Source organism: Mchenga conophoros, linkage group LG8 (genome assembly GCF_057382185.1).
Source record: "Mchenga conophoros isolate Kocher_MC1m ecotype Shallow Benthic linkage group LG8, M_conophoros_male_GT1.1, whole genome shotgun sequence".
NCBI classification, from domain to species: Eukaryota; Metazoa; Chordata; class Actinopteri; order Cichliformes; family Cichlidae; genus Mchenga; species Mchenga conophoros.
Genome location: NC_140533.1, coordinates 6,186,116 through 6,208,038, shown reverse-complemented (window position 1 = coordinate 6,208,038; position 21,923 = coordinate 6,186,116). Strand labels below are relative to the sequence as shown.

Sequence of the window (21,923 nt, the reverse complement as noted above, 5' to 3'; positions counted from 1 at the left end):
CTATGTGCAGCTTTTAAAAATAACTCAATGGGACGTGCTGCTGCTTTAAAATTCAGAGCCTGCTGATTCTTGCCAGCTTTAACCCACTACAGTACCTCATAATCACATAAATGTCTTGACACTCCCCTTTCTAGAGAAGTCAGATGAGGAGTGTGAGGTTAGAGTGAGCATAACCTCACCTGGAACGCAGATGCTTCGCCCTGAAAGATAGAAACTGTTTGAATGTGTTGGCGGCATCTGCACGAAAGCCAGAGAGAGTCTTCAGTCCAGATTCAGGCCAATGTGTGCAGTCAATAAGAGCTTGTTCCTGGATAACCACGGAGCGTCCTTTCAAAGCACAAAGACGTAACGCTCTCCTAGAAGCAGCCATATGTGAAATGACAGAGGACTGAGTGATCACAGTTTGCGCAAATGACGAGAAACCAAGTGAAAAGGCAACATCTCATCCATTTATTCACCTTCTTATCAATACATACGTACAAGAGTAAAAAAAAAACAAACATCTCAGCTCAGAGTCATTCACTGTGCTACAGAAGAACGATTACAATCGAGTGCTACAGCAGGCATGAAAATACTGTACCACAACTATGTATAGAAAAATAAACTTCAGACATTTTAACTACATCTGTTCTGTGAGGGACCCTTTTACAGTTTCAACAATTTCCTGTCTTAAATAAACAAATGTTGCCATCAAATAAAGAAAAAGAAAAAAGCACAATGACATAGTCGCTTGTTTAGAAAGATCTGCATGCATCAGATTTACAGAGGAGTATTGTCCCCGCGGTCAGTTTGGCTTTGTGATGCCATAATTGCAGATACAATCCCAGAGATAGAAGGCAGTTTTTAGTCTTTGTGAGTCCACGAGGAGCAGAAAGAATTTGTGGGCTGGTTCTGAAAATGTGTCCATCACTTTTCACACATATAATGGCTGCAGCACAATACAGGCCGTCGGTCACGCTGCAGCCCGTTCATCATCCTCACTGCTTTGCTTTCTTTAAGATGGTACCCACTGCGGAGATGACGGTGGTCTTGGTACCGCTTGCTGTTGTTGTCACAGAGACGACGGCGGGCAGCGTGGCTGTGGTTGTGATGAGGGTGGGCTGGGCCAGGGTCACAGGGAGTGCAGAGTCCCACTTACTTTTCCTCTTCTGGGCATCTGTGACATAGTAAACACAGGGGAGGAGTCAGTAAGAGCAGGTCTGTGTTTTCTGGATTAACCGATTGGCAGGATGCATCATTCATCTCATTTTTGTGACCGCCTGCTAGCAACAAAGCGTTTAAAAATGATATTAATTTTAAAATTGTTTATTTGCTACTGTGTCTGTTATCTGTAACAATGGCTTACCAAACAAAAAAAGCCTGAAAAAGCAAAATAGAAACAAATAAGAAGTGGCTTAAGATTTTTGGACTGTACCTCACTAACCCAATAGCCTCATTTGTTCGTGTACACCTGAGGTCCAATCTGATCACACTACTACTGGAGCAGCTGAAGCTAGCAGATGTTGCAGTGCTTTACCTGTGGATGTAGTTGTGGTGTTGCTGGTGGTGGAGGCTGCTGTGCTGGAGGGGTTGGTGCCCTTCTTAGTCCCCGTGACAAACTCAATCTGGAAAAAAACAACAACACACACACACACATATATTAAAACACTGGTTTAAATTGTTTGATTTATTATTGTTTAAAAAAACAACTTGACCGCAGTCACTGAAAAGCTCAACTTAAGAATCTACAGCAGAGGTTACAATAATATGTAAGCGAAGCATTTTGCACAACTACAAATACTGTGAACAGCTCTGATGTCTCTTAGCTTGAATACTGTAGCTACATAACAGTGAGTTCATTTCACATCAGGCAGAATAGCTGCTGTGCTCTACATGTTCATTCAAGTCCAGCTCAGTGCAACAGCAGGAATGATGCTGCTGATGGCAGCAGGTATCACTATGTTTTTAAACAACATTGTCCTTGGAAACTCCCATCACCCCCAGCATTTAGCTGTCTGAAATGATGCCCAGCATAAAGTCAAAAGAATCCATAGCAAATAAAGACATACTGGGGGGGTGGGGGGAGCAGTTGGTTTTTATGTAGCAACCCAGAATGGGTGAAGCCGACAAGTACATCTGCCCTGGGCTGGGCCCGAGCTGCTGTTACGAGAGCTCAACTTGGCAACATTGATTTCTGTGTGTCAGATGGAGGTAAAGTAGAAATGAAGTACAGCTGGTGGAGACTTGCCCCTGATGCAGACTGACAGAGTAATCCACTCTTCTTTGTCGTTAGGCTCACCTTGGTCCGTTCCTTCTTGGCTTTCTCCAGTTTGTCCATCTCCACCTTCTGAGCTTTGGCTGGAGGATTAAAAGCAATTATGAGCGCTGATATGAAATCACAAAGAACAAGTAAGCGAAAATAAAAAGACTTACCGAGAGCTTCATAGTAAGAGTCTTCCGACCAGGCATGAGGATCGAACATATCTTTTGGGTAGTTGGTTCCCAGTTCATCTATGGCGCAGAACTGAATGAGCTTCTCGTAAATACTGAAAACAAAGAGGAGCTTCATAAGAGTCAAACAGTACATCTGCTGTCACGTGTAGCTGACAGCCCATGTGTGCGTTTGACGGTGTGGGTGCATTCTCCAGCTGAGCTGCATACCTTGGGTTTCTAAATTCCTTCTTTTGCTGGATATGGGCGTTTGTGTCAAAATCTCCATGGAGCTTCCTCTCATACAGCTTGTGAATCTTCTCCTGTTACAAAACAAACAAACTGGTGAAGGAAGAGAACACACACACACACGCCGCTGTTACAATTCACTTCACTTGTGTCACAATGCAGTGTCACTTAGGAAATAAACAACATGTTTATACCAGGAATGGAGTTACTGTAGATGAGTTTCCTGAATTTGCGGAGAAATATTTCACATCCACGTTCAACTAAACCACATAGAGCTGGCACATGTACCCAGATCCACAGTGATGCATGAGGTCTTAATATAGAAAAAGAAGAAATAAGAGGATAGTGCTCTTGTTCATCCATAGAGGTATCTCTATCATCACTACATGTCTAGGTCCACTGTTACTGTGTTAACAGCAACAAAACGAATTCCTGTGCTTCTAATATTAGTGTTTTCTAAAAAGCCATCCCTATTGGCTGGATAATTTGATGTAAACAACTACAAAAAATTATTTTTGAAGACGCACTTTCTGACCTTCCTCAAGTAAACTCTTTAAATGTGCACAATAAATCCCCGACTTAATTAAAATATCTTGTGTGGATTCTTGAGATTAACAAGCACACTAATATTAAACATATCTGGACTATAATGAATTATATTTACTTTCAAGGTTCAATAAGCATCCCTCTGCCACATGTAAAACCACAAATAGGATGTCAATAAACAGTGAAATAAACAAGGTTAATGGCTGAAGGCAAGCAGCGAGCATGTCGCGAATAGATCAGCACCAAAATATGCAGTTTGTTCCAGGATGAGTCCATCCCTATAAACTCCCACAGAAAATGCAAAAACAAACATGCTCACAGCATTGTCACTATGGACACTCTGCACCCTTAAAGTAACTGTATGCCCCACTTAAATTGTAATTACAAGTTATGCATTTGTTAGAGAGCAACCCTTAGGTGTTGTACCACTTTGGTTGGACAAATGACATTAGAAGCTTCATTTATACTTCTGCACTGATGCATGTAGATCCTATGAGATAACCTATACAAGTATAGCTGACGACTGTCAGCATTTAAGCACTCACTGGCAGTGATGTTATTTCTCTTTTTATTAAAGAAGTAGCCAAAAATGCACAAGAGGAAACTGTGAGTGACACTTGCTGCAGACTGTCTACACCATGTTGTCACATTTTAACTTTTAAACTACAAAAGAAAACACATCTTTACAAGTCTTCCAATTTGACACACTCTCTATAACAGGTACAATAGTCAAATATCTACTTTACACTGATGTAAAGCCCCAACAAACCTACTGGTGACTGATAAAACTATTGGAGCTGTTGCAAGTGTTTTTTTTTGTTGTTGTTTTTTTATTAGGCTAACACATGATAGTGATTCTGCTGCTCTGCTTTGGACCAGTCTGGACACTTCCTGCCTCTCCCTCAGAAGGTTTCACTTGAATTTCCAGCAGCAAAATTTTGTCAAATGCAGACTTATAAAAAATAAAAACAGATATTGTGGTCAGCTTTTCCTAAAACACAAATCTTTTCCAGAGATATCCGAGTTTCAGACTGAGCTCAGTGAGTTGGCAGCCAGTGGATCGCTCTAATCTGCTCTAATCTCAAGGTCGCGGTATGATTGCAAAAGGCATTTGGAAACAGTTCACAAAGTGGCTACATTCCAGCGCTGGTGAATTGACAGGAAAAACAGAATATTTGCGAAATCCAATTAAGCCATACTGTGAGAGTACATGTGCTGCAGCTCCTCTGAGCCCAGAGGGCAGGGATATCCAGGCTGTTATGGTGAAGGTGAATCATTAGTTGTTCGTCTGATAGGTGGGGGAGTGTCAGCCCAGAGGGGATACTGCTGAGCTGTTCACTTACTAAGTCAGCTGTATGTCCTGACCTGCCTTTGCTCCTCAGAAGACAAACCTAACTGACTGAAGCTGGAAGCGCCGAAAATGCAAAGCAACGAAAAGAAATCAGCGGCGGTGATGCTGAGCAGACTGAGGATGACACTGTGTGCCGGTTTAATTACAGGGGTGCGCCTCAGGATTTATGTCGCCACCAGAATGTATTTCTAACCCGAGAGGGAACAAGTGAAAGCTAAATGAGTCGCTTGGCGTCAACAGGAGGTTATTTTCAGTGCATAAATATCCCATATGTTTCGTGTGTGGATGAGGCAGCTTCGAACCTTTAGCGTTTCAAGTCTTGGTTTCTAAATCTGATCTTATGCCAAGGCTGTGAGCGCAGACTGTTTTCTCTCCCCATGGAACCAATTTCTTCTTTTTTAAGCTAATGACAAGTTCTTTTAGGAGGATGAATTTACTACCTGGAAAGTAGTTATCCAGCACATAAACAAGTCTACAAAACCCCAGATTATTCAATCAAGCCCTTATAAAACCCCAAACCCCAGCTTTAACCACACCCTCCCCCCCTCCCCCCCCAATCTGATTAGCAGGCATAACTGTGGCCTAAGTGGTGTTACTCAAGCTGCTTGCATGATACAACAGCATTAAAGCGTGTGCTGCAAGTGAAATGTATGTGGTTAAGAGAACGTTTAGCAGTGGTGTTGGGTACCTGTAGATGGCTGGAGCAGCGTCCGGGGGGTTCGGAGGGGATCTTGATCTCGTCAGGTGACATGTTTCTCACCTTTTCTGAAAACAGAGCTGGAAGGAAAGAAAAATAAACATAAGCCTAATGTGCTTTCACCTCTGTGGCTTTTCCCTGCGTGTCTTTACATGCAGGATTAGCTACGTTAGACGGCTAAAATGTAGAAGTACATCCACCAAATGAGAAATTGGAGAGGTGGTGGTGGAATACGGACATGAATTGGAGAAGAAACTTGATTAATGTGCGTCAAAGTATTACTGGAGAATTCCTGAGCACCCTTGTGTTCATCTTACTCCTAAGTGTGTACCAGTAAGTTTTACAGGGCAGTGTGGTATGAAGAGAGCATGTCCCAGGCAGGGAGTGGCTGCTGTTGGGGCTTGTATAGAGAAGGCAGACTCCTTTCGTCTCCTTTGTTTTGCTCGACTTGTCTCCCTCTGCTCTCTCTGACTGCAGGCCAGGCATTCTTCTGTGTCACTAACTCTTAATCACACAGACACAGTCATTTAGAGCTGTCAGTACTTCGGTGAGTAGATGCTGCAAGTGTGCATGTATGTGCAGATGGAGGAACTCGTGTCTGCTGAAGCTCTATGAAGAACACTGACAAGTAAGAACCTGACTGGACATGAAAAGACCAAAAAGAACGTGCTTACTGTGTCTTGTTTCACACTTTAGCTTACAGAGCAGAGCAAAATCCCATCATCACATACGCACAACCCAATTACTTTTATTCTTATATTTAATGTTTTTATTCAATTCAAAAGAAAACATCCCACCCAGCTTTCAATCAGGGAACATAAGGGAAAAAAAATCCCGTTAGACCCAAAGTCATTTATCAGAGTATATATTCAAATTCCTGACACAAGACCAAAAACCAAACCTGAGCTCCCCTTCAGGTGTTACAGGATTAAAAATAGACAATTCTCTTAGCAAGCCATCATTTAAAATGGACTTAGGCAAAGTGGAAAACCTGTGTTTGGAAATAATGGAGACTGCATCATCTTGGCTCTATGTGAGCAGAAACATTACTGCAACACAGTTAAGCAACATGTGCCAGAGCTGAACTCTGCTCGTGTGCAGACACGATGCTAATCATTTTCTATCTTCATCAGCTTGCTGATCATGATCATATGGGTCCACAGAGGCGCACATGTCTATACTGTTTTGGTGCACCGATTGCCCGCATGTCAGAAGACTAAGAGGCGGAGCACCTCTCTTTCCCTTTTGTTGGATAACTGATATGGTTATAGTTAACCTCCCCCGTTGGAGTAAAGGAGGGGCAGGGCGTTCCCTCTGTTGGCTAGACACAAAAGTAAAGCTGAGCATGCATGTGCATAGGTTCATACGCATGCCTAAGATGTGAACTAGTTTAGAGATATATAGAGATATACAGAGATATTCAGTTACGTGAACATGAACTGGTCTTGTGTAAATAGTCTGTGGCACTAAACCTCAGTTATTAGAGACAGAAAACTTCTGTAGCACCAAACAATAAAAACCTGACAAGGCAAGTCCGATGACTCAGAGGCATTAGGTGGTAGCTTGGTATTTTATAAAACTCTCTCTACACAAAGACTTGCAAACACTGTCTAACAGTGCTGCTGCAACAAGGTTTAACAGTGTGGAAGCCTGCTAATCCACTTAAAACAACCTGAGATTTACTTCACAATTTTGTGCCCTTGTACAAACTCTAAACACTAAAGTGCGTCGGATGGTAGTAGCAGTGTGAGTGTGAATAAATCACAGCCTGTGTAATAAATACAAAAATAAATAAATCCCTGCTAATTATTCAGCTCAGCATGGGAAGGAATATTCTCAAACAACAGGAAGAATCTGAGAGTAATAAACAGACAGAGAAAAGATTATATTCTGTTTCTAAATCACCATCTGTCTTCCTAAAAACAGACAGAAAGTCAAAGTCTGTGCCCTGGGGGTTTTTTCTGGGAAAGGCAGACAATGTCCGTCCCTTCAGTAAACAGACAAAGAGCCATCTTCAGCTTGCTGACAGAAGGCTTTTAGCCAGATGCTCTGTGACATTTACTGACAGACAAGACGGAGGAGCCGAGCTCCACTGCAGGAATGCCAAGGGTCCGGGCTCAGGCTATGAGTCACACTGACACTACAGTACACTCGTGGCAATAGCAACTGCTTTGAAAGCTTTAAAATCGCGCTAGTGCATCTCCTTTTCCTCTGGGACTTGTTTTTATGCCTGAGCCAGGCTAGAAGTTTGGAAGAGGTGACGGTAGCGGGAAATTATTTGTGAGCAGAGGCCATTCCTCTCGTGGAGAGTGATGGCAGATATTACACAGTGAGATGTGCTGACACCTTTTAAAATGATTTTCATCCATTTTATAAACAAATATGTTACACAACTCTTCTCACACTCGTTTTCTGCGAGACATTCTTTCAAAATAAAACATTTAATCCATGAGAAATCACATAATTTTAATTGTAATTATGAGTTGTCTACCCTCGTGGCAATGCATTACCACATGTCGAATGGGTGTCGCACTGCCTAATCTGTGCCATCATCCGCATCCAGCTGGGGGCTGCATTAACCAACAGCAGAGAGAGACGGTCAGTGCCAGAGGTTTACAGTCTAAGAGGTTGGTGTATAAAACGCCACTCCCTGTATCACTCATATCCTGCCTGATTTGATGTTTCCTTACACACCTGTACAGATCAGTCATTACTCACTAACCACTGCCAGGTCCTTGTTAGTCCTTCATTTATTAGTCAGTGGACAAAGAGGCTTGAATAAGTCAACTAGGTCTAGGTAGTGATTCATACACCTACTGTACCAACACCCAGCTGGCATTGCTAAAAAATCTAATTCTTTCACATATTTTTGAAAGAAATTCAACAAATGTATTATTATCCTTTTAAGCAAATAATTACAGCCATGTCTGAGGCACTCAGCTTTGAGTGCTATTAGGTTCTACAAAGGATAAGTCAGAATATATACTGTACTTTTTCCAAAAGGTGTAATTTTCTACAACAATTGTTTTTTTTTTTTTTAAATATATTTTTTACACCTGACTAAAAAAGGCAAACTGTGGATTTCCCGGGGATTACATTCAGCTAAAGAATCACAGGTTTTCTGCAAAGATATCAAGCTCTAACGTAAATCGAATGCAATTTAGTACCTCCTGGATGATCGTAGCAGCCATCTATATATCATCACATCTTTTTAAATTCATTTCAGGTGGGCTTCATTAAGGATAAAACTAAACTATTAAAGATTACAACTTTAACCAGGCAATAACCATCTCAGCTCTATGTGGCTAACCAGCAAAGCAACAAGGCTGTTGTTGGAAAACCATCTTTATAATCACTCAGTCACTGGATATTGGACAGTTTTAACATAAACTGTATTTCAAATACAGTTTATGTTAAAACTGTATTTCTCTACAAAGTTTGGCTAATGTACTGGAGTATAATTATAGCCATCCACATTTCACTGCAATGAATGCCTCCTGGTCTTGTCTGCATCTTTACATTCATTCATTCATCTTTACAGTCAGTTACATAGTTACGAGTTCAAAGGTGGCCGCTGATGTCACTGCAAAGTCTCAGAGCCATCTTGGATACAACTTTTGTTTTTTCAATAGGAAGAGGGCCATGTGACACATCAAAATTATTGGTACTGTCACAAGAAAAACAATGGTGTGCTTGGTTTCAACGTAACTTTATTCTTTCATGAGTTATTTACAAGTTTCTCTTTGTTCACAGCCATTAACATGTCGAACCCATCACTTTTGTTGTTCCAACAGTCTTGGAGGGATCCATCCAATGTGGGTTAGTGTCAGACCAATAGTGGTGGTTTTGTTTGTTAACTTCACCATTCACATAAAAGTTTGCCTCATCACTGAACAAAATCTTCTGTGTGAACTGAGGGTCCTGTTCCAATTTTTGTTTTGCCCATTCTGCAAATTCTGTGCGCCGATCTGGGTCATCCTCGTTGAGATGCTGCAGTAGCTGGAGTTTCTAAGGGTGCCATTTGTGAGTAGCTAATATCCGCCGAAGGGATGTTCGACTAATGCCAGTCTCCAGTGACATGCGGCGAGTGCTACGCTGTGGGCTCTTGCTGAATGAAGCTAGGACAGCCACTGATGTTTCTTCATTAGTGACAGTTTTCTTGCGTCCACATTTTGGCAAATCCAACACTGAACCAGTTTCACGAAACTTAGCGAGCAGTTTGCTAACTGTAGCATGGGAGATGGGTGGTCTCGTAGGGTGTCTTGCATTGAAATCTGCTGCAATGACCCGGTTACTGCGTTCACCAGATATCAACACAATTTTGATCCGCTCCTCACATGTTAACCTCTTCGACATGTTAATGGCTGTGAACAAAGAGAAACTTGTAAATAACTCATGAAAGAATAAAGTTACGTTGAAACCAAGCACACCATTGTTTTTCTTGTGACATTACCAATAAGTTAGATGTGTCACATGGCCCTCTTCCTATTGAAAAAACAAAAGTTGTATCCAAGATGGCCGACTTCTAAATGGCCACCATGGTCACCACCCATCTTGAGGAGTTTTCCCCCTCACATATACTAATGTGCCACAAACAGGACTTTAATATCACCAACCATTCCCATGTTATTACGGTGTATCCATATAAATGGCCCACCCTGTATATACAGTGGAACCCTGACTTACGAATACCCCGTTTCACGAAAAATTCAAGTTACGAAGGCACTGAACGGCAATATTTCTGCCCGTGTTACGGCAAAATGCCCGAGTAACGAAACCGCTGGCTCTGATTGGCTCAGCCAAGCCTACAATGCCCACAATGCCTTCCGAATCATGTGACAACCCCTTGGCTTCCGTACTTGCGCTTCGCTGTTCCACTTGAACGACGCATTGTGGTTCTAGTTAGCAATTAGCCTATCAATCAGCATCGCCTCACTCAAAACGTGCAATGGGTGCTTCGACTTACGAAAATTTGCGACTTACGAAAGACCCTTGGGAAGAAATTAATTTTTAAGTCGGGTTCCACTAAAATTTAAAAAAAAAAAAAAAAAAAAAATTTTTATTTATATATATATATATATATATATATATATATATATATATATATATATATATATATATATATAATTTTTTTTTTTTTTTTTTTTTTTTTTTTTTTTAAATATTAAATCAAGTCCATTTTAAGAGCTTGTGGACAACAGTGGGGAATATATCACAGGCTTGGGCTAATACTTCTGTGTAGGGTCAGTTTATTGTTCAAAGTTAAAGATTGAGCACAAGGATTACTTTAATCCTTTAATTGCCGCTCTATATTCTGCGTGAGCACGTGCGAGTTCATGCGTATACTCACCAACTAGCTCCTTGGGGTCCTTTTTTTCTGCTTCTGAGATCTAGAAATCACAAGAAAAGGGGTGAGAGTGGGAGGGCAGAAAAATGAAAAAACAGGGGACATTTAGGCCTCTTTTTATCATTAGTGCTCGATGGTGGGAAATAAACGCAGCATCAGTCATAGATATTATGAGACCATGATTCCTGCTAGGGTTTAGTTGGTGAGATGAATGATCTAATCAAAGGTGTTAGATAATTAGATAACTCTTTATTGTCATTGCACAGTCATACATAGTACAATGGTACAATGAAATTGGAAAACTGTACAGGTGAAAAAGAGAGAGCTAAAGACAAAAGCTCATTCTCTGTATACCTGAAACCTAAAAATCACAGAACCCAGAAGCAGACTTCACACACTACAGAGCAGTTTCTTAGCAGTAACAGAAGCCTGAACTGTAAATCTTAGAGAAGATTCCAGAGAACGACTTGGCTCAGCAGGAGGAGGAGTCTTGTACAGCCCTTAAAATATGCCGCCTATTGTGCCAGCATTCTGGGCATAACACAGGTTCAGCACAAAAGAACAGCGCTGTTATTCACAGGAATCATGCCGTCACCTAGCAACTGCACGGGCACATCAAAGAACTGTCCTGAAGTGGGCCAAATCACAAGGTGGTGGTGGAGGAGGGAGGATGGCAGAAAGACATGTAAATACAGCAAAGAACCCCAGCAAAAAAAATTAGACTATTTGATACAGAGCTTAAAATTAAACGAATTAATTTAAAAAACAAACAAACAAACAAAAAACAAAAAAACACTCATCACTTCACTGATCCTCCAGTTGGCACGGCTTCCCCTTTTAGCTCGCCCTCACAGTAAGGTCACAGTAAGCAGCTTTTGAGGACTTTTGTACAGAGAATATAAATTTAGCCGTCTCACAAGGCCACACCAAAAATATTACCACCCTTTCAGATCAACAACAGGCCCTTCTAATTTCAGCTAACTGTGCACATCGTCAAGCCATCTGTCTAGCATGAGTAAACACGGACTTGTAACCACACATATACCAAAAGATTATTCACTGGAGGGACGCTGATCACGTATCTACTCATTTAAGTTTTAATTACTGGAAACAGTGTAATAAAGGCCAATGCTACATTATTATAATAACAGAATATGGTGTTGAATACACCATAAGGGGGTTACTTCTAATTCTACATTTTCTTCTTTCTTGATGGGATTTCTGTGAGACAGCTGTATGAAATATCAGCTGTTAGCGTTTTGTATACATCCAGCAAACTGGGAAAAAACGATTTAAGACTGACCGGATTGCTTTAATTGTATCAGCTGTATAAACAAAGCGATATGCTTCCTCGTTAAAAGGAGCACTCCACTGAACATGAGGTTCAGTCTGTTTCTCACCAGGAACAGTTCTGTGTGTGGAAGATCCACAGAAAATGGTATCCAAGTGGATTTGAACTCAGGCCTCTGCAGCAGCAGCATTTTAGCATGTGGGCTGCCCTCTTATAACAGACTCATTCAGCACTGCTACAATAGCAGGAATATTATTACTATTATTATTATTATTACTACTATTTTGTTTCCCTCTCCTTTGGGCTGCTCCCTTGAGAAGATGAAACAGTGGATCATCTGCCTCCATCTCATCCTATTACCAGCATCCTTTTTGTGTCACATAACTTTCTTTCACTACATTCATGAATGATCTCTGTGGTTCTTTTTTCAGCGTCACTGTGTCCAAACCACACAGCTCACCATCTCAAACCTTCCCCATTACTCTTGCTGTTATTCTTCTGTCCAAAATATTCCTCTTCTCTTGAGAGTGTACCTCCAGCTCTCTTAAACCTGCTCATCTGTCATCTTTCTTGCTCATACATGTCGTGCACCACCCTCACTTCCCTTCCACTTTTACATGCAGTATCACAGTTTCTCTCTTCAAACGCCACCATTTACTTTCTTTAGACCTACAAAGACAGTGAGGCTCCTTCTGATCTGTACTCTTAACACTCTCAGAAGGAAACATTGCATCTGCAGTGCAAAAAAGCCATAATGCTGCTGACTGATTGTCACGTCTCTCCTTAATCTAGCTTCAACAACTCCTGGTATGGTTCATTATCTTCAGAGCGTTTTTCTGGGCCAACCTCTTTTCGACCCTTCGTATCTGGCCTCACCTCCTCCTTGCTAATCCTCTGCACACCTTGATTCACTAACTGTCCTCCATCTGCTCTCTCATTTTTTTCATTCATGAGATCCTCAAAGTACTCTTTTCACCTTCTCAATACACTCTCTTCTTTTGTTTATGACATTTCCATCGGTATCCTTGATCACCCTAACCTGCTGCACATCCTTTCCAGCCAAGTGCTTTTCTCCTTCCTTAGTGTTCAAGCTCCAGGATCATTAGCCTCGAAGGAACACTTAACACCTTAGTGCTACTTGTTAGCATGTTAAACTGGGAAAAACGAAACACTGGAGAGAATTGCCTGGATTTATAAAACCACATAGATTTTGGGTAACAGAATGAGAATTATAGTCGAGATAGTGGTTAAAAAATGTGTAAATGAAATAAATTGGTCACACCACATAAAAACAAAACTGACTTTTTCACCAGATGGTACTAGAAGGTGAGGATCCCAAAATTCAGAGCACTACTCTCAGATATGTTGGACAATAATATCTCTAAATATTTCAGAGCTCTGTCACTTATGACATTTAGTTTGTCTAATTTTTTTTTTTAAATTAACATATCCTCCAGCAAGCTTAAAAATTATGAGCAAGATTATAGAACAATCCATTTTACTGAAAATTAAAACTTCCAGGCAATTATTAAATAAGCATTACTGGAAACATAACAGATCCCCTCTTCTCAATATCTCAGTTGGTCACCAACTAACAGAAACAGTGCTTTGAAATTAAGCGATAGGGACTCTGATGCACGCTCTTCAAGGAAACGTTCTCCTGTAGTAGGGGGCTCTGCTGCACAGCTATCACAGATCTAAAAAGAACTATCAACTTTATCGACAATACAAAGGCTTCACACTACAGATTATCCCCTTTATCTCCATTCCAGCAGACAGTTCCCCATGCCCGAATGTGTAAACTCAATGTTTTCTTAAGATCTCAGACTAGATCACAGTACAATCTAAAACATTAAAGGAGAACTTGGATATATCCAACCACAGTTCTTATCGAGCACAACAGTCTTTGTGGTTAAATGAGGCACTGCGCACTCTCAATTAAGACACGTATCACACCAACACCTAACAGCTGCCATTCACAGATAAGCCAACTGCAAACGACAATAAGTTTGAGGACAAAGTGAAAGCTAATATAAACATTCACTCTCTTTTTGGGTTTCTAAATCTAAACCCAAATATTAGCCTGTTGACCTAACATCTGCTTATGCAAACTACACTGCTGCTAGATTTCACCGCAGAATTTCTAGCAAAACCAAAATGAGTAGTATCCTATTGCTTTATAACAATATCTTAGTGATGGTAACAAAAGCAAGAAAACACATCGAGGCTTTAAACTCTCTCTCCCAACGTAGCCAAAATTACACGACAACCTCTGTTTTTAATGCAACTGCTCACAAAAGGTATTTGCAGCAGGTTTAAATAACACTACTAAACACATGGGCACGTTTCCAAAGTAGTTGGGATGCTTTGTAAAATAAAAACTGTCCTTTGCACACAGACATTCTCCAGATTATATGAATATACTTTAAATGATCAGATATTCATTGTAATCTCTCTGAAGGTTTATTCCATTTAAATCAAACTGGTTTTCTTCTGCCTTACCTCAGTTCACTTGTGCAGATGTGAACATGGTAATCACGCTAGTAAAACAAATCGACTGCACTGAGACCCTTTGGAGGAGGTGGTCTCAGTCTTCATTTATGGTGTGAATAGGATTCTTATGTTCTATAGTGAATAAAATACGGGTTAACGAGAGCTGCAAATTGTTTTTTTAATTTTCATTTTGCACCACATCCCAACAGAAGAAAGTGAAGTATTTCCCTACAAAGTACACAGAATATGTTTCATTAACTTTCCTGGAAATGTTTCTCTTCCATGGCAATAAAGCTCTACATGTTGATACACGCAGCACTGAGAAACCACATCATGAACCACAGTTATCATTACCATACTGCAATGTCCTTTCATTGCCATCACTTCATGATGTGGCATAACCAACAGGCAAAACTCACAAAATCCCCTCAGACAGCCATCACAGAAATGTTGTAAATCAAAGCCTCAGTCAAGCTATACATCCTCTGCCAAACAGTGCAGCAGGAAGCTGGCACACCGTCTGGCTCATACAGTTTGAAAACACATACAAAGGGTGTGGTTAGTATGGTGTGAAGGTCCAAGTAGTGTGCTTTACAGAATCAACACGGCTGGTTCGCCTCTTCACTTTAAGCCACACATGAAGATGCATCAGTGATTCATAGCGTACTTCAAATCCATGAACCCACAGCACCATCTAGTGAATATGCTCTATCGCTGCATGTTGTGGCCGCCATCGCTGTGCTTCAGGTTAGTCACAAAACAGAATGACAAACTAATCAGGCTTAATCACTAAATCTAATCAATCCCACAGTGTTCAAATACCTCAAAGTCATCTGCGTCCCTCCCCTCGTCAGATTCGTCCACTTCCTATAAAAACAAAAATGCAGAAGGTTAACACTGTAAGGGGCAAAAAGGAAAAGAGACCATAATGGGGAGCCGAGCAGCAGGACCAACAGCCAGCACTGGGCTGAAAACCTATTAGTCAACTATTTCATCTACAAGTGGGCCTTAAATAAAGCATTTCTGGGAGGTTGTAAGGCTGACTGTGATTTCTAGCAACTTAAGCAAGGCTCGCAAAATTTCAAAATCTCTGGTAGCCCTTTGAGCCGGCACTCTTCAGTTTTTGGTAGCCCAAAATAAATTTAGGTAGCCCGAATAAAATAAAGAGAGCAATTTTTTTTATGTTTTGTTTCCGTTACAATATTATACATTAAAGTATAATATTGTAACAGAAACAAAAATTAATCAAAAAATTGTTAAAATACAAATCACAACATTGTATAAAAATTACAATCATCAACTCAAATACTTGGTTCTCATTGAACAGAAATTTCTATGAACTTGTAAGAACTGTGTAGGACATGAATCAGTCTGTGTCAGATCCTGAATATGACATTTCCACTGGAGTCACGGGTCAGAGGTAAGTGGAACCAAGATCGAGGCCATTTGCTTTTTGAAGTTTGCAAAGACTGCTAAATTTTGCCAGTGGTAGTTCACTCTTTGCAACATAGCACGCTGTTCTAAACAGATTTTTCAGGACTTCTTCTTGTGCTTGGTTTATTTTTAGTATGTTTTTGCAATTGGTGTTTGTTCCGGGAAAGATACTGCAGACTGAGCAATAATGCATTTCTTGCATTTCTCATGGGTTCTGATGGGGTCTTTCTTAAAATTACTGGTCCCAGTAACAAAGGCGCTTGTCGACTCAGAAATCGAATGAAACTCACAACACACCTGGCAGAACATCATGTTATTTAGCTCGTCATATTCCAACAGAAATTCTTTTGTCCATGAAACCAAAAAAGCTGCGCTTTTTTTGTCTCATTGTCTGATTTGTCATAACTTTTCCGTTTTGTGGTCGGCTTTTCTTTGGCTGTCCCTCCCTTCTTCACCCTGACCTGTCTTATTTGGCTGAGCAGAACTAAAACACCGGTGTAAATCCTGCTGCTTTTACACACGTACTTACATAACGGTCAGCGATTCTCTGCGCAATCAACCTCTCACATGTTTAAGCTTGCTGCGAGAGATTTCACTTGTCATGTCTGAATAGTAAGCTAATCACCGATAAGACGACGTCAGAGGAATTGGTGCGCAATTAATCGTCACTCACCAATCAGTGCTGAAGCTCTCTATACACCATTCACGCGGTCGCAAAGTGAAAGCAAAAAACAAGCGCAAATTCAAACGCGATTTCAATGTGTCACATATTGACAGTGGCTCACCGATGCCAATGACATAATTGCTCAGCTACATTTTCGAAAGAATGCAAAAGCATCGACATATATTTTTCCTTCCTATGATAGCCCGACAGGCAGGGCAGAGATAGATTTTGGTAGCCTGACTGGAAAAATTTTGCAAGCCCTGTTAAGAGTGTGATACATGTGTGCCCAAAGAACACTTCAAAAATTTACAGTTTCATTTAAAGTTTGATGCAAATTAAAACATTTGCAAAGGTGGCTACAGCAATAGTATGGAGGGGAAAAAAAGTAAAGCACTAATACCCGCTCTCATAATAATGCTTGTATATGTTCTTGGCTCTGTATGGCTGCTCTGCACCCGCTCTCAGCCTAACAACATTGTCTATATTGTGACTTTGGTGAGCTAATGTAATCTGCACAAAGATGCCAGAGAAAACAAACAGCATTGTAATGGAGCACTTTAAGAATAAGCTCTAAAACTAACAAGTAACTAAAGCATAATTTATTGTCCCAAAAATGTGCCAGTCTGCGTTCTGGTTTGCTTTTGGACAGAGCACAGACGGAAGTTTTCACCCATCACAAACTTGCCACCGCAAAATCCCAAATACACGTCACTGGATGTGAATGTTGATTGGTTGACAAGTGAATAGGGAGGGGTGTGACAGCAGAGATTACCGGGAATAGGAGAAGCGTGGAAAAATCTAAGATTGTAAAAACAGTAAAAGTACAGACAGCGCCTGCAGTGGACACTTCATTGATTTTAAGCACTGTTAATCTTCAGCTCTTTGTACATTAAAAGTTCGGTCTTTTCTGAAGCTTGCTGACAGACCAACAACAGGACAAGATAGCTCAAAGATCAGTTGTATTACAAGTTTCTTTTTTTAACCCTGGCTCCATCTGACCACAAACATTCTCTGCAGGCAGACAGGCTGTCAGTGACCACCCACAGATTGGATTCGTGCAATCCCAGGTCAAGCATAAAGCAAGCATGGATAAGACTACATATGTGGCATTCAACATCAAACAAAGGAGGAACCATGGTTTGTCTTAGCCAACCGTTAGCCTTTTGATGTTGAAGATTTTGTCATTGATTAGTGGTCTTTGATCAATGGTCATGAGAATTTGCATCTTAATGATCAATGAACTGATCTCCCAGTCCACTGCTCCTTCGGGCGTGCTAGTTTCAGTCATTATGCAAATGTACTGAAACCTGCAGTCAGCCAAGACTGAAGAAGTCACTTGGATAAGTGACGAAACGTTTCTCCCACTGAAAACGCTACATCCAGATAAACAGAATCAACTTTTGGGGGATGTTGAAGATTGCACTTATGCTTATAAGAAATCAAATAATGTGAACGTAAAACTAAAGAAAAGAGGGAAAAAAAGTACTTTGGTGATGCTGATTTTGTAGTGGGGAGATCCTGATTATGATGCAGATCCAACCAAGCAATCAGCCTTCCAAACCCCTCTGTACTCAGTGAAGATTCAATGTCTCAAAACACACCACATACTCCGAGAGCACACAACACGTGAACTATTTTTCTGTCAGCTAGAGACATCAGTGGAATGGAACTGATTGATGAGTAAAAATAAAATCTAGAAAGCTCAGAATTCAAAACTGACCGAGTTGTTTTCTCTGCTGTCTTCATCTGCAGACTCTTTTTCTTCTGGGCCCACAGTTTGGTTCAGGTCATCCTCATCATAGCGATATACAAGGCTTCCTACACGCCCCCCTATTGATGCGAGATGGGGGGGGGGGGGGAGGGGGGGGGGTGTCACAAAGACACAGAAGTAAAAGAAATCAATTAGGCAGCAAAATCATTCTTTTATTTCACACATAACTAATTTTGAGTGATATCATTCTAACTATTGAAACCTCAAAGTAAGCCAGCCTATGAGACAACAGGAAATAGCCAAAGAAAGAGTTCGTCCTCAGTTTTAAATTGTCTGTTCTAGCCCTCATTGCCTAGACTAAAGCTTAGCAACACTGGGACCTCACTAATGGTCACTATACTCTGAAAACTTTACCGACTCCCTAAATTGGCACTTACTCATGAATCCCTGCTCTGAAAGCTTCTGTGCCAACTAACAACCACATGTCATATTTCTCTCGCTCTCAAGAAATTTACTTTAAGCTTTAAAATTAGAAGAGCTCAGTGGACAAAAAGGTCCCCTTATACTGATGTATATTTTATCAATGGGTTATTAATGTAAAGCGGTTTTACTACTGGTGTAGTTGCTTCCAGTGGAGTACATTACGCACATCCATCTGTAGCTAATGACTACTTAATTTGAGATTAATCTGATAATTATTCTGTCCATTAACAAATTGAAATATGGGTTAGTAAAATTAGGATTACAATGATCTTATGTCACAAGTCATAATCCAGCAATCCAGAAACAAATCAGTATATTTGGTCCCTGTGTGCCAACAGACAGGCTTTGGCTCTTTAAGAAAGGACGATATGAGAAATAAACATAATAAGGCCAACATGAAAACTGCCAGTGGATCACAACTATGGGAAAATATACTGGGATATAGAGTTGTACATTTCCGGTAGCTTTATTTTGGAGTCGATTGCTACTGCGAAGGTGTACTCAAAAATCATATCCAAAATACGAAAACGGAAAGATTGCGTTAAATTACAAAGAGCAGAGGATGTGTCATAAAAAAAATCAAATGATCAATTTTGATGTTTGAAGAGCGTAGATCGATTGTTTGTTTACATCATTCAACACAAGCAGAACTGTATTACTGCATGCAGAAGACACATCGTCCACATTCAGAAGCACATCTCTGTGTAGTGACAGTTCTTATGATTTAAACAGGCAAAGGGACGGCAGTAAAAACTCCGGACCTGTGACAGCATCAAGTACGCTGGTGTTCCAATTGTACAAATCGCGAATCCGTGTTCGTGCTCTCGGCAAGTCCGGACTCGCGTACTTGAGAATTGAGTAAGGGCCTATCTCACCAGTGAACAAGGTTATCTCGGAGTCAAGAACACAACCCGGTATCCTGACACAAAACGCACCCTCCTCCGTTAACTAAAGACGCATGTTAATTTCCGTTTGGCAACAGTTTCTCTCAATAAAAAAACACCATCCAGCGAAATATGCGCATATTATGTTTTACGAACAAAACAACATGAACATGAAGATCGTCTAACTAGCTACATGCTAACGTTAGCTCCTACATGAAGTTCCGCAGTAAGGCTGGCGGACCTACAGCAAAGTATTTCATAGTCGTTAAACGTATGAAAGGAAGTTAAATACTTTTATATACCTGATTCTTCTTGTTCAGGGTCAGAGTCGGGCTCCGAATCATCTCCATAGACCGCTAAAGACGACAGCAGCGTACTCTTTTTACCGCTCGCCATTTCTGTGTAGTATCGCATAAACGGTGGGTCGCAGAATATTGACGTCATCAAAACGGTAACACACCGAAGGAACTGGTCTGCCACTGGGAAATGTAGTCATTTTGTTGGCCAGCGTTCATTCTTCTTCTTCTTCTTCAGTCAAGTTTAACGGCAGCTTGCATCCAAAACTGTTGCATTACTGCCATCTCCTGGCTGTTAACCGTCCGTCACTCCTGAATCCTCAGATCCTCTTGATGAGACCAGTACTTCTCAAAAAACCACCACTTTCCCTTCACCATGACTTAACTTATTAACCACTTGTTCAAATGTAAGTTCCCTTCCACCACTCATTTCACCCCACATCACCCTCCTGTGACTTACATACTTCCTACAACTAAGGAGTACATGCTCAACCGTCTCCATATCAGTGCACCCATCACACAACCCAGTCGGATGTTTCCCTATCCGAAAAAGAGTACCATTTAAAAAGCAGTGGCCTGTTCGTATTCGACTGATAACAACCTCCTCACGTCTCTGCAATCCGCTACTCCTCTTAGCTTCTATTGTGTTTTGCACCCTATATAAATGTCTCCCTTTTGTTTCATTATCCCATGCCATTTGCCATAAGTTCCGACTTTCTGCCCAAACTACACTTTTCCCTTCAGATTTTCACAATGGTAACTGTACATCTATGTCCAGCGTTCATTCTATTGTTGTACCAGGTATTTCTAGGTATTGTTTCACTTACAGGTATTGATTCTTTAAGTTCACTTTGCATTTTATTTTGAAGGTTAGTTTCTCACAGGGCTGTGTTTTTACTTCCCTCCACTGTTCTTTTACCTTCCTTCCTTAATACCTGGATTGAATTCATGTGTGTCTTATTATCCGTCAACCTGGTTCATGTGTAATCACACTGAAATCACATCGAAACAGTCAGTTTTTACTGTGTGAGCCTAAAAAGTTCACTAGATAAACATATGAATTTACACAAACATTTGTGTATCTTGACAGAATGGTTGTGGATCATTTCAAATCACAAATGCTAGTCAAACTTGGAATAAATTAGAAGAAAAAGTTTAATAGTTATTAGTGTAATAGGGTTATGATATTAGTGGCTATTTTTCTTACAACTGCAATATTTAAATATTTTCTTCTTGTAGTGAAAAGTACTTTGAGCGCTCAGAGTAGAAAATGCAGTCCATTCACCATTTTACAATTCTTACAATCAGCTGCTTGGCAATGACGCGTTACAAAGTGGAACAATGGTTTGGCGTCTGTGATGTGGTCAGGCCATTTTTGCAGATACTGAAAAAATATATGGGCATTTTAATTTCATTCAAATTTTGGTTGAAGAAACCTTTAAAAAAAGAGTCCTATACTATGTAGCAAAGAAATTCAAAAGTGGAAAAGTGTACATTTTCTCTTTTATCTGAACACACTTAAATGACTCTGTCCTTTGAATTCTTCTGCCTTCTCTTTGTCTTCTCGTCTCCTGAGCTGCAGCAGCATCCATACAGCAGAGCAAAGATGACCAGAGAGAGAATTACCAGGACAAACACTCCAATGACGGCAATACCACCCAGTGCCCACGGCTCCTGATGCATACGATGAAGGAACCACTCCACCCAGTCCTCAGGTGACCCTGTGGGTTTCTGCTGGTCTAGTACACTGTATAGAGAATGATCAACCAGATGAAAACCAGGTAAACCTGCCCTGATATTTACCAACTCACACAATCTTATTAATACCATTATTTGGCACTAAGAGCTGAAAGAAGCACATTATCTGCCAACTAAAAAAGCTATTTCACACTCCAAATATCTAAGCAACAGATATGTTATATTTTTATTGGCACGGCCCATTAATCTGCAGGTGTTAAATTAAGGCCTTTCGTCACCGAGCATATTCATTTTCAGAAACTCACCTCTCCACCGCCATGTCCTGCCAAGTGAACAGCTCACTGAGTCTTAACAGAACGTGAAAACACAG

General features: G+C 40.7%; 1 protein-coding gene across 2 annotated transcripts; it reads right to left on the bottom strand.

The window, feature by feature from the left end:
* Positions 1 to 427: 427 nt before the first annotated feature.
* sap30bp (SAP30 binding protein) lies at positions 428 to 20,051 on the bottom strand. Of its 2 annotated transcripts, none has more exons than XM_085283752.1 (10): positions 19,862 to 20,051; positions 18,202 to 18,311; positions 15,206 to 15,250; positions 10,603 to 10,642; positions 5,244 to 5,332; positions 2,641 to 2,732; positions 2,413 to 2,525; positions 2,228 to 2,337; positions 1,517 to 1,604; positions 428 to 1,156 (listed from the first exon to the last, which is right to left on the bottom strand). In XM_085283752.1, the coding sequence occupies exons 1-10, from the start codon at positions 20,001 to 20,003 to the stop codon at positions 978 to 980; spliced, it is 1,008 nt and encodes a 335-aa protein (XP_085139878.1). In that variant the 5' UTR covers positions 20,004 to 20,051; the 3' UTR covers positions 428 to 977. The 2 variants fall into 2 exon arrangements, with proteins under 2 accessions (XP_085139878.1, XP_085139879.1); XM_085283753.1 differs by having other exon boundaries at positions 2,279 to 2,337; positions 19,862 to 20,046.
* Between the last annotated feature and the right edge of the window lie 1,872 nt (positions 20,052 to 21,923).

What these genes read in the sequence shown, in the direction of transcription:
- sap30bp (XM_085283752.1), bottom strand. Translation starts at nt 20,003, where the DNA reads ATGACGTCAATATTCTGCGACCCACCGTTTATGCGATACTACACAGAA. An exon ending in GCTGCTCCAGCCATCTACAG is followed by an intron (nt 2,733 to 5,243) that starts GTACCCAACACC and finishes GTTTTGTAACAG; the next exon opens with GAGAAGATTCACAAGCTGTA. An exon ending in TCTGTCAGTCTGCATCAGGG is followed by an intron (nt 1,605 to 2,227) that starts GCAAGTCTCCAC and finishes GTTTTTTTCCAG; the next exon opens with ATTGAGTTTGTCACGGGGAC.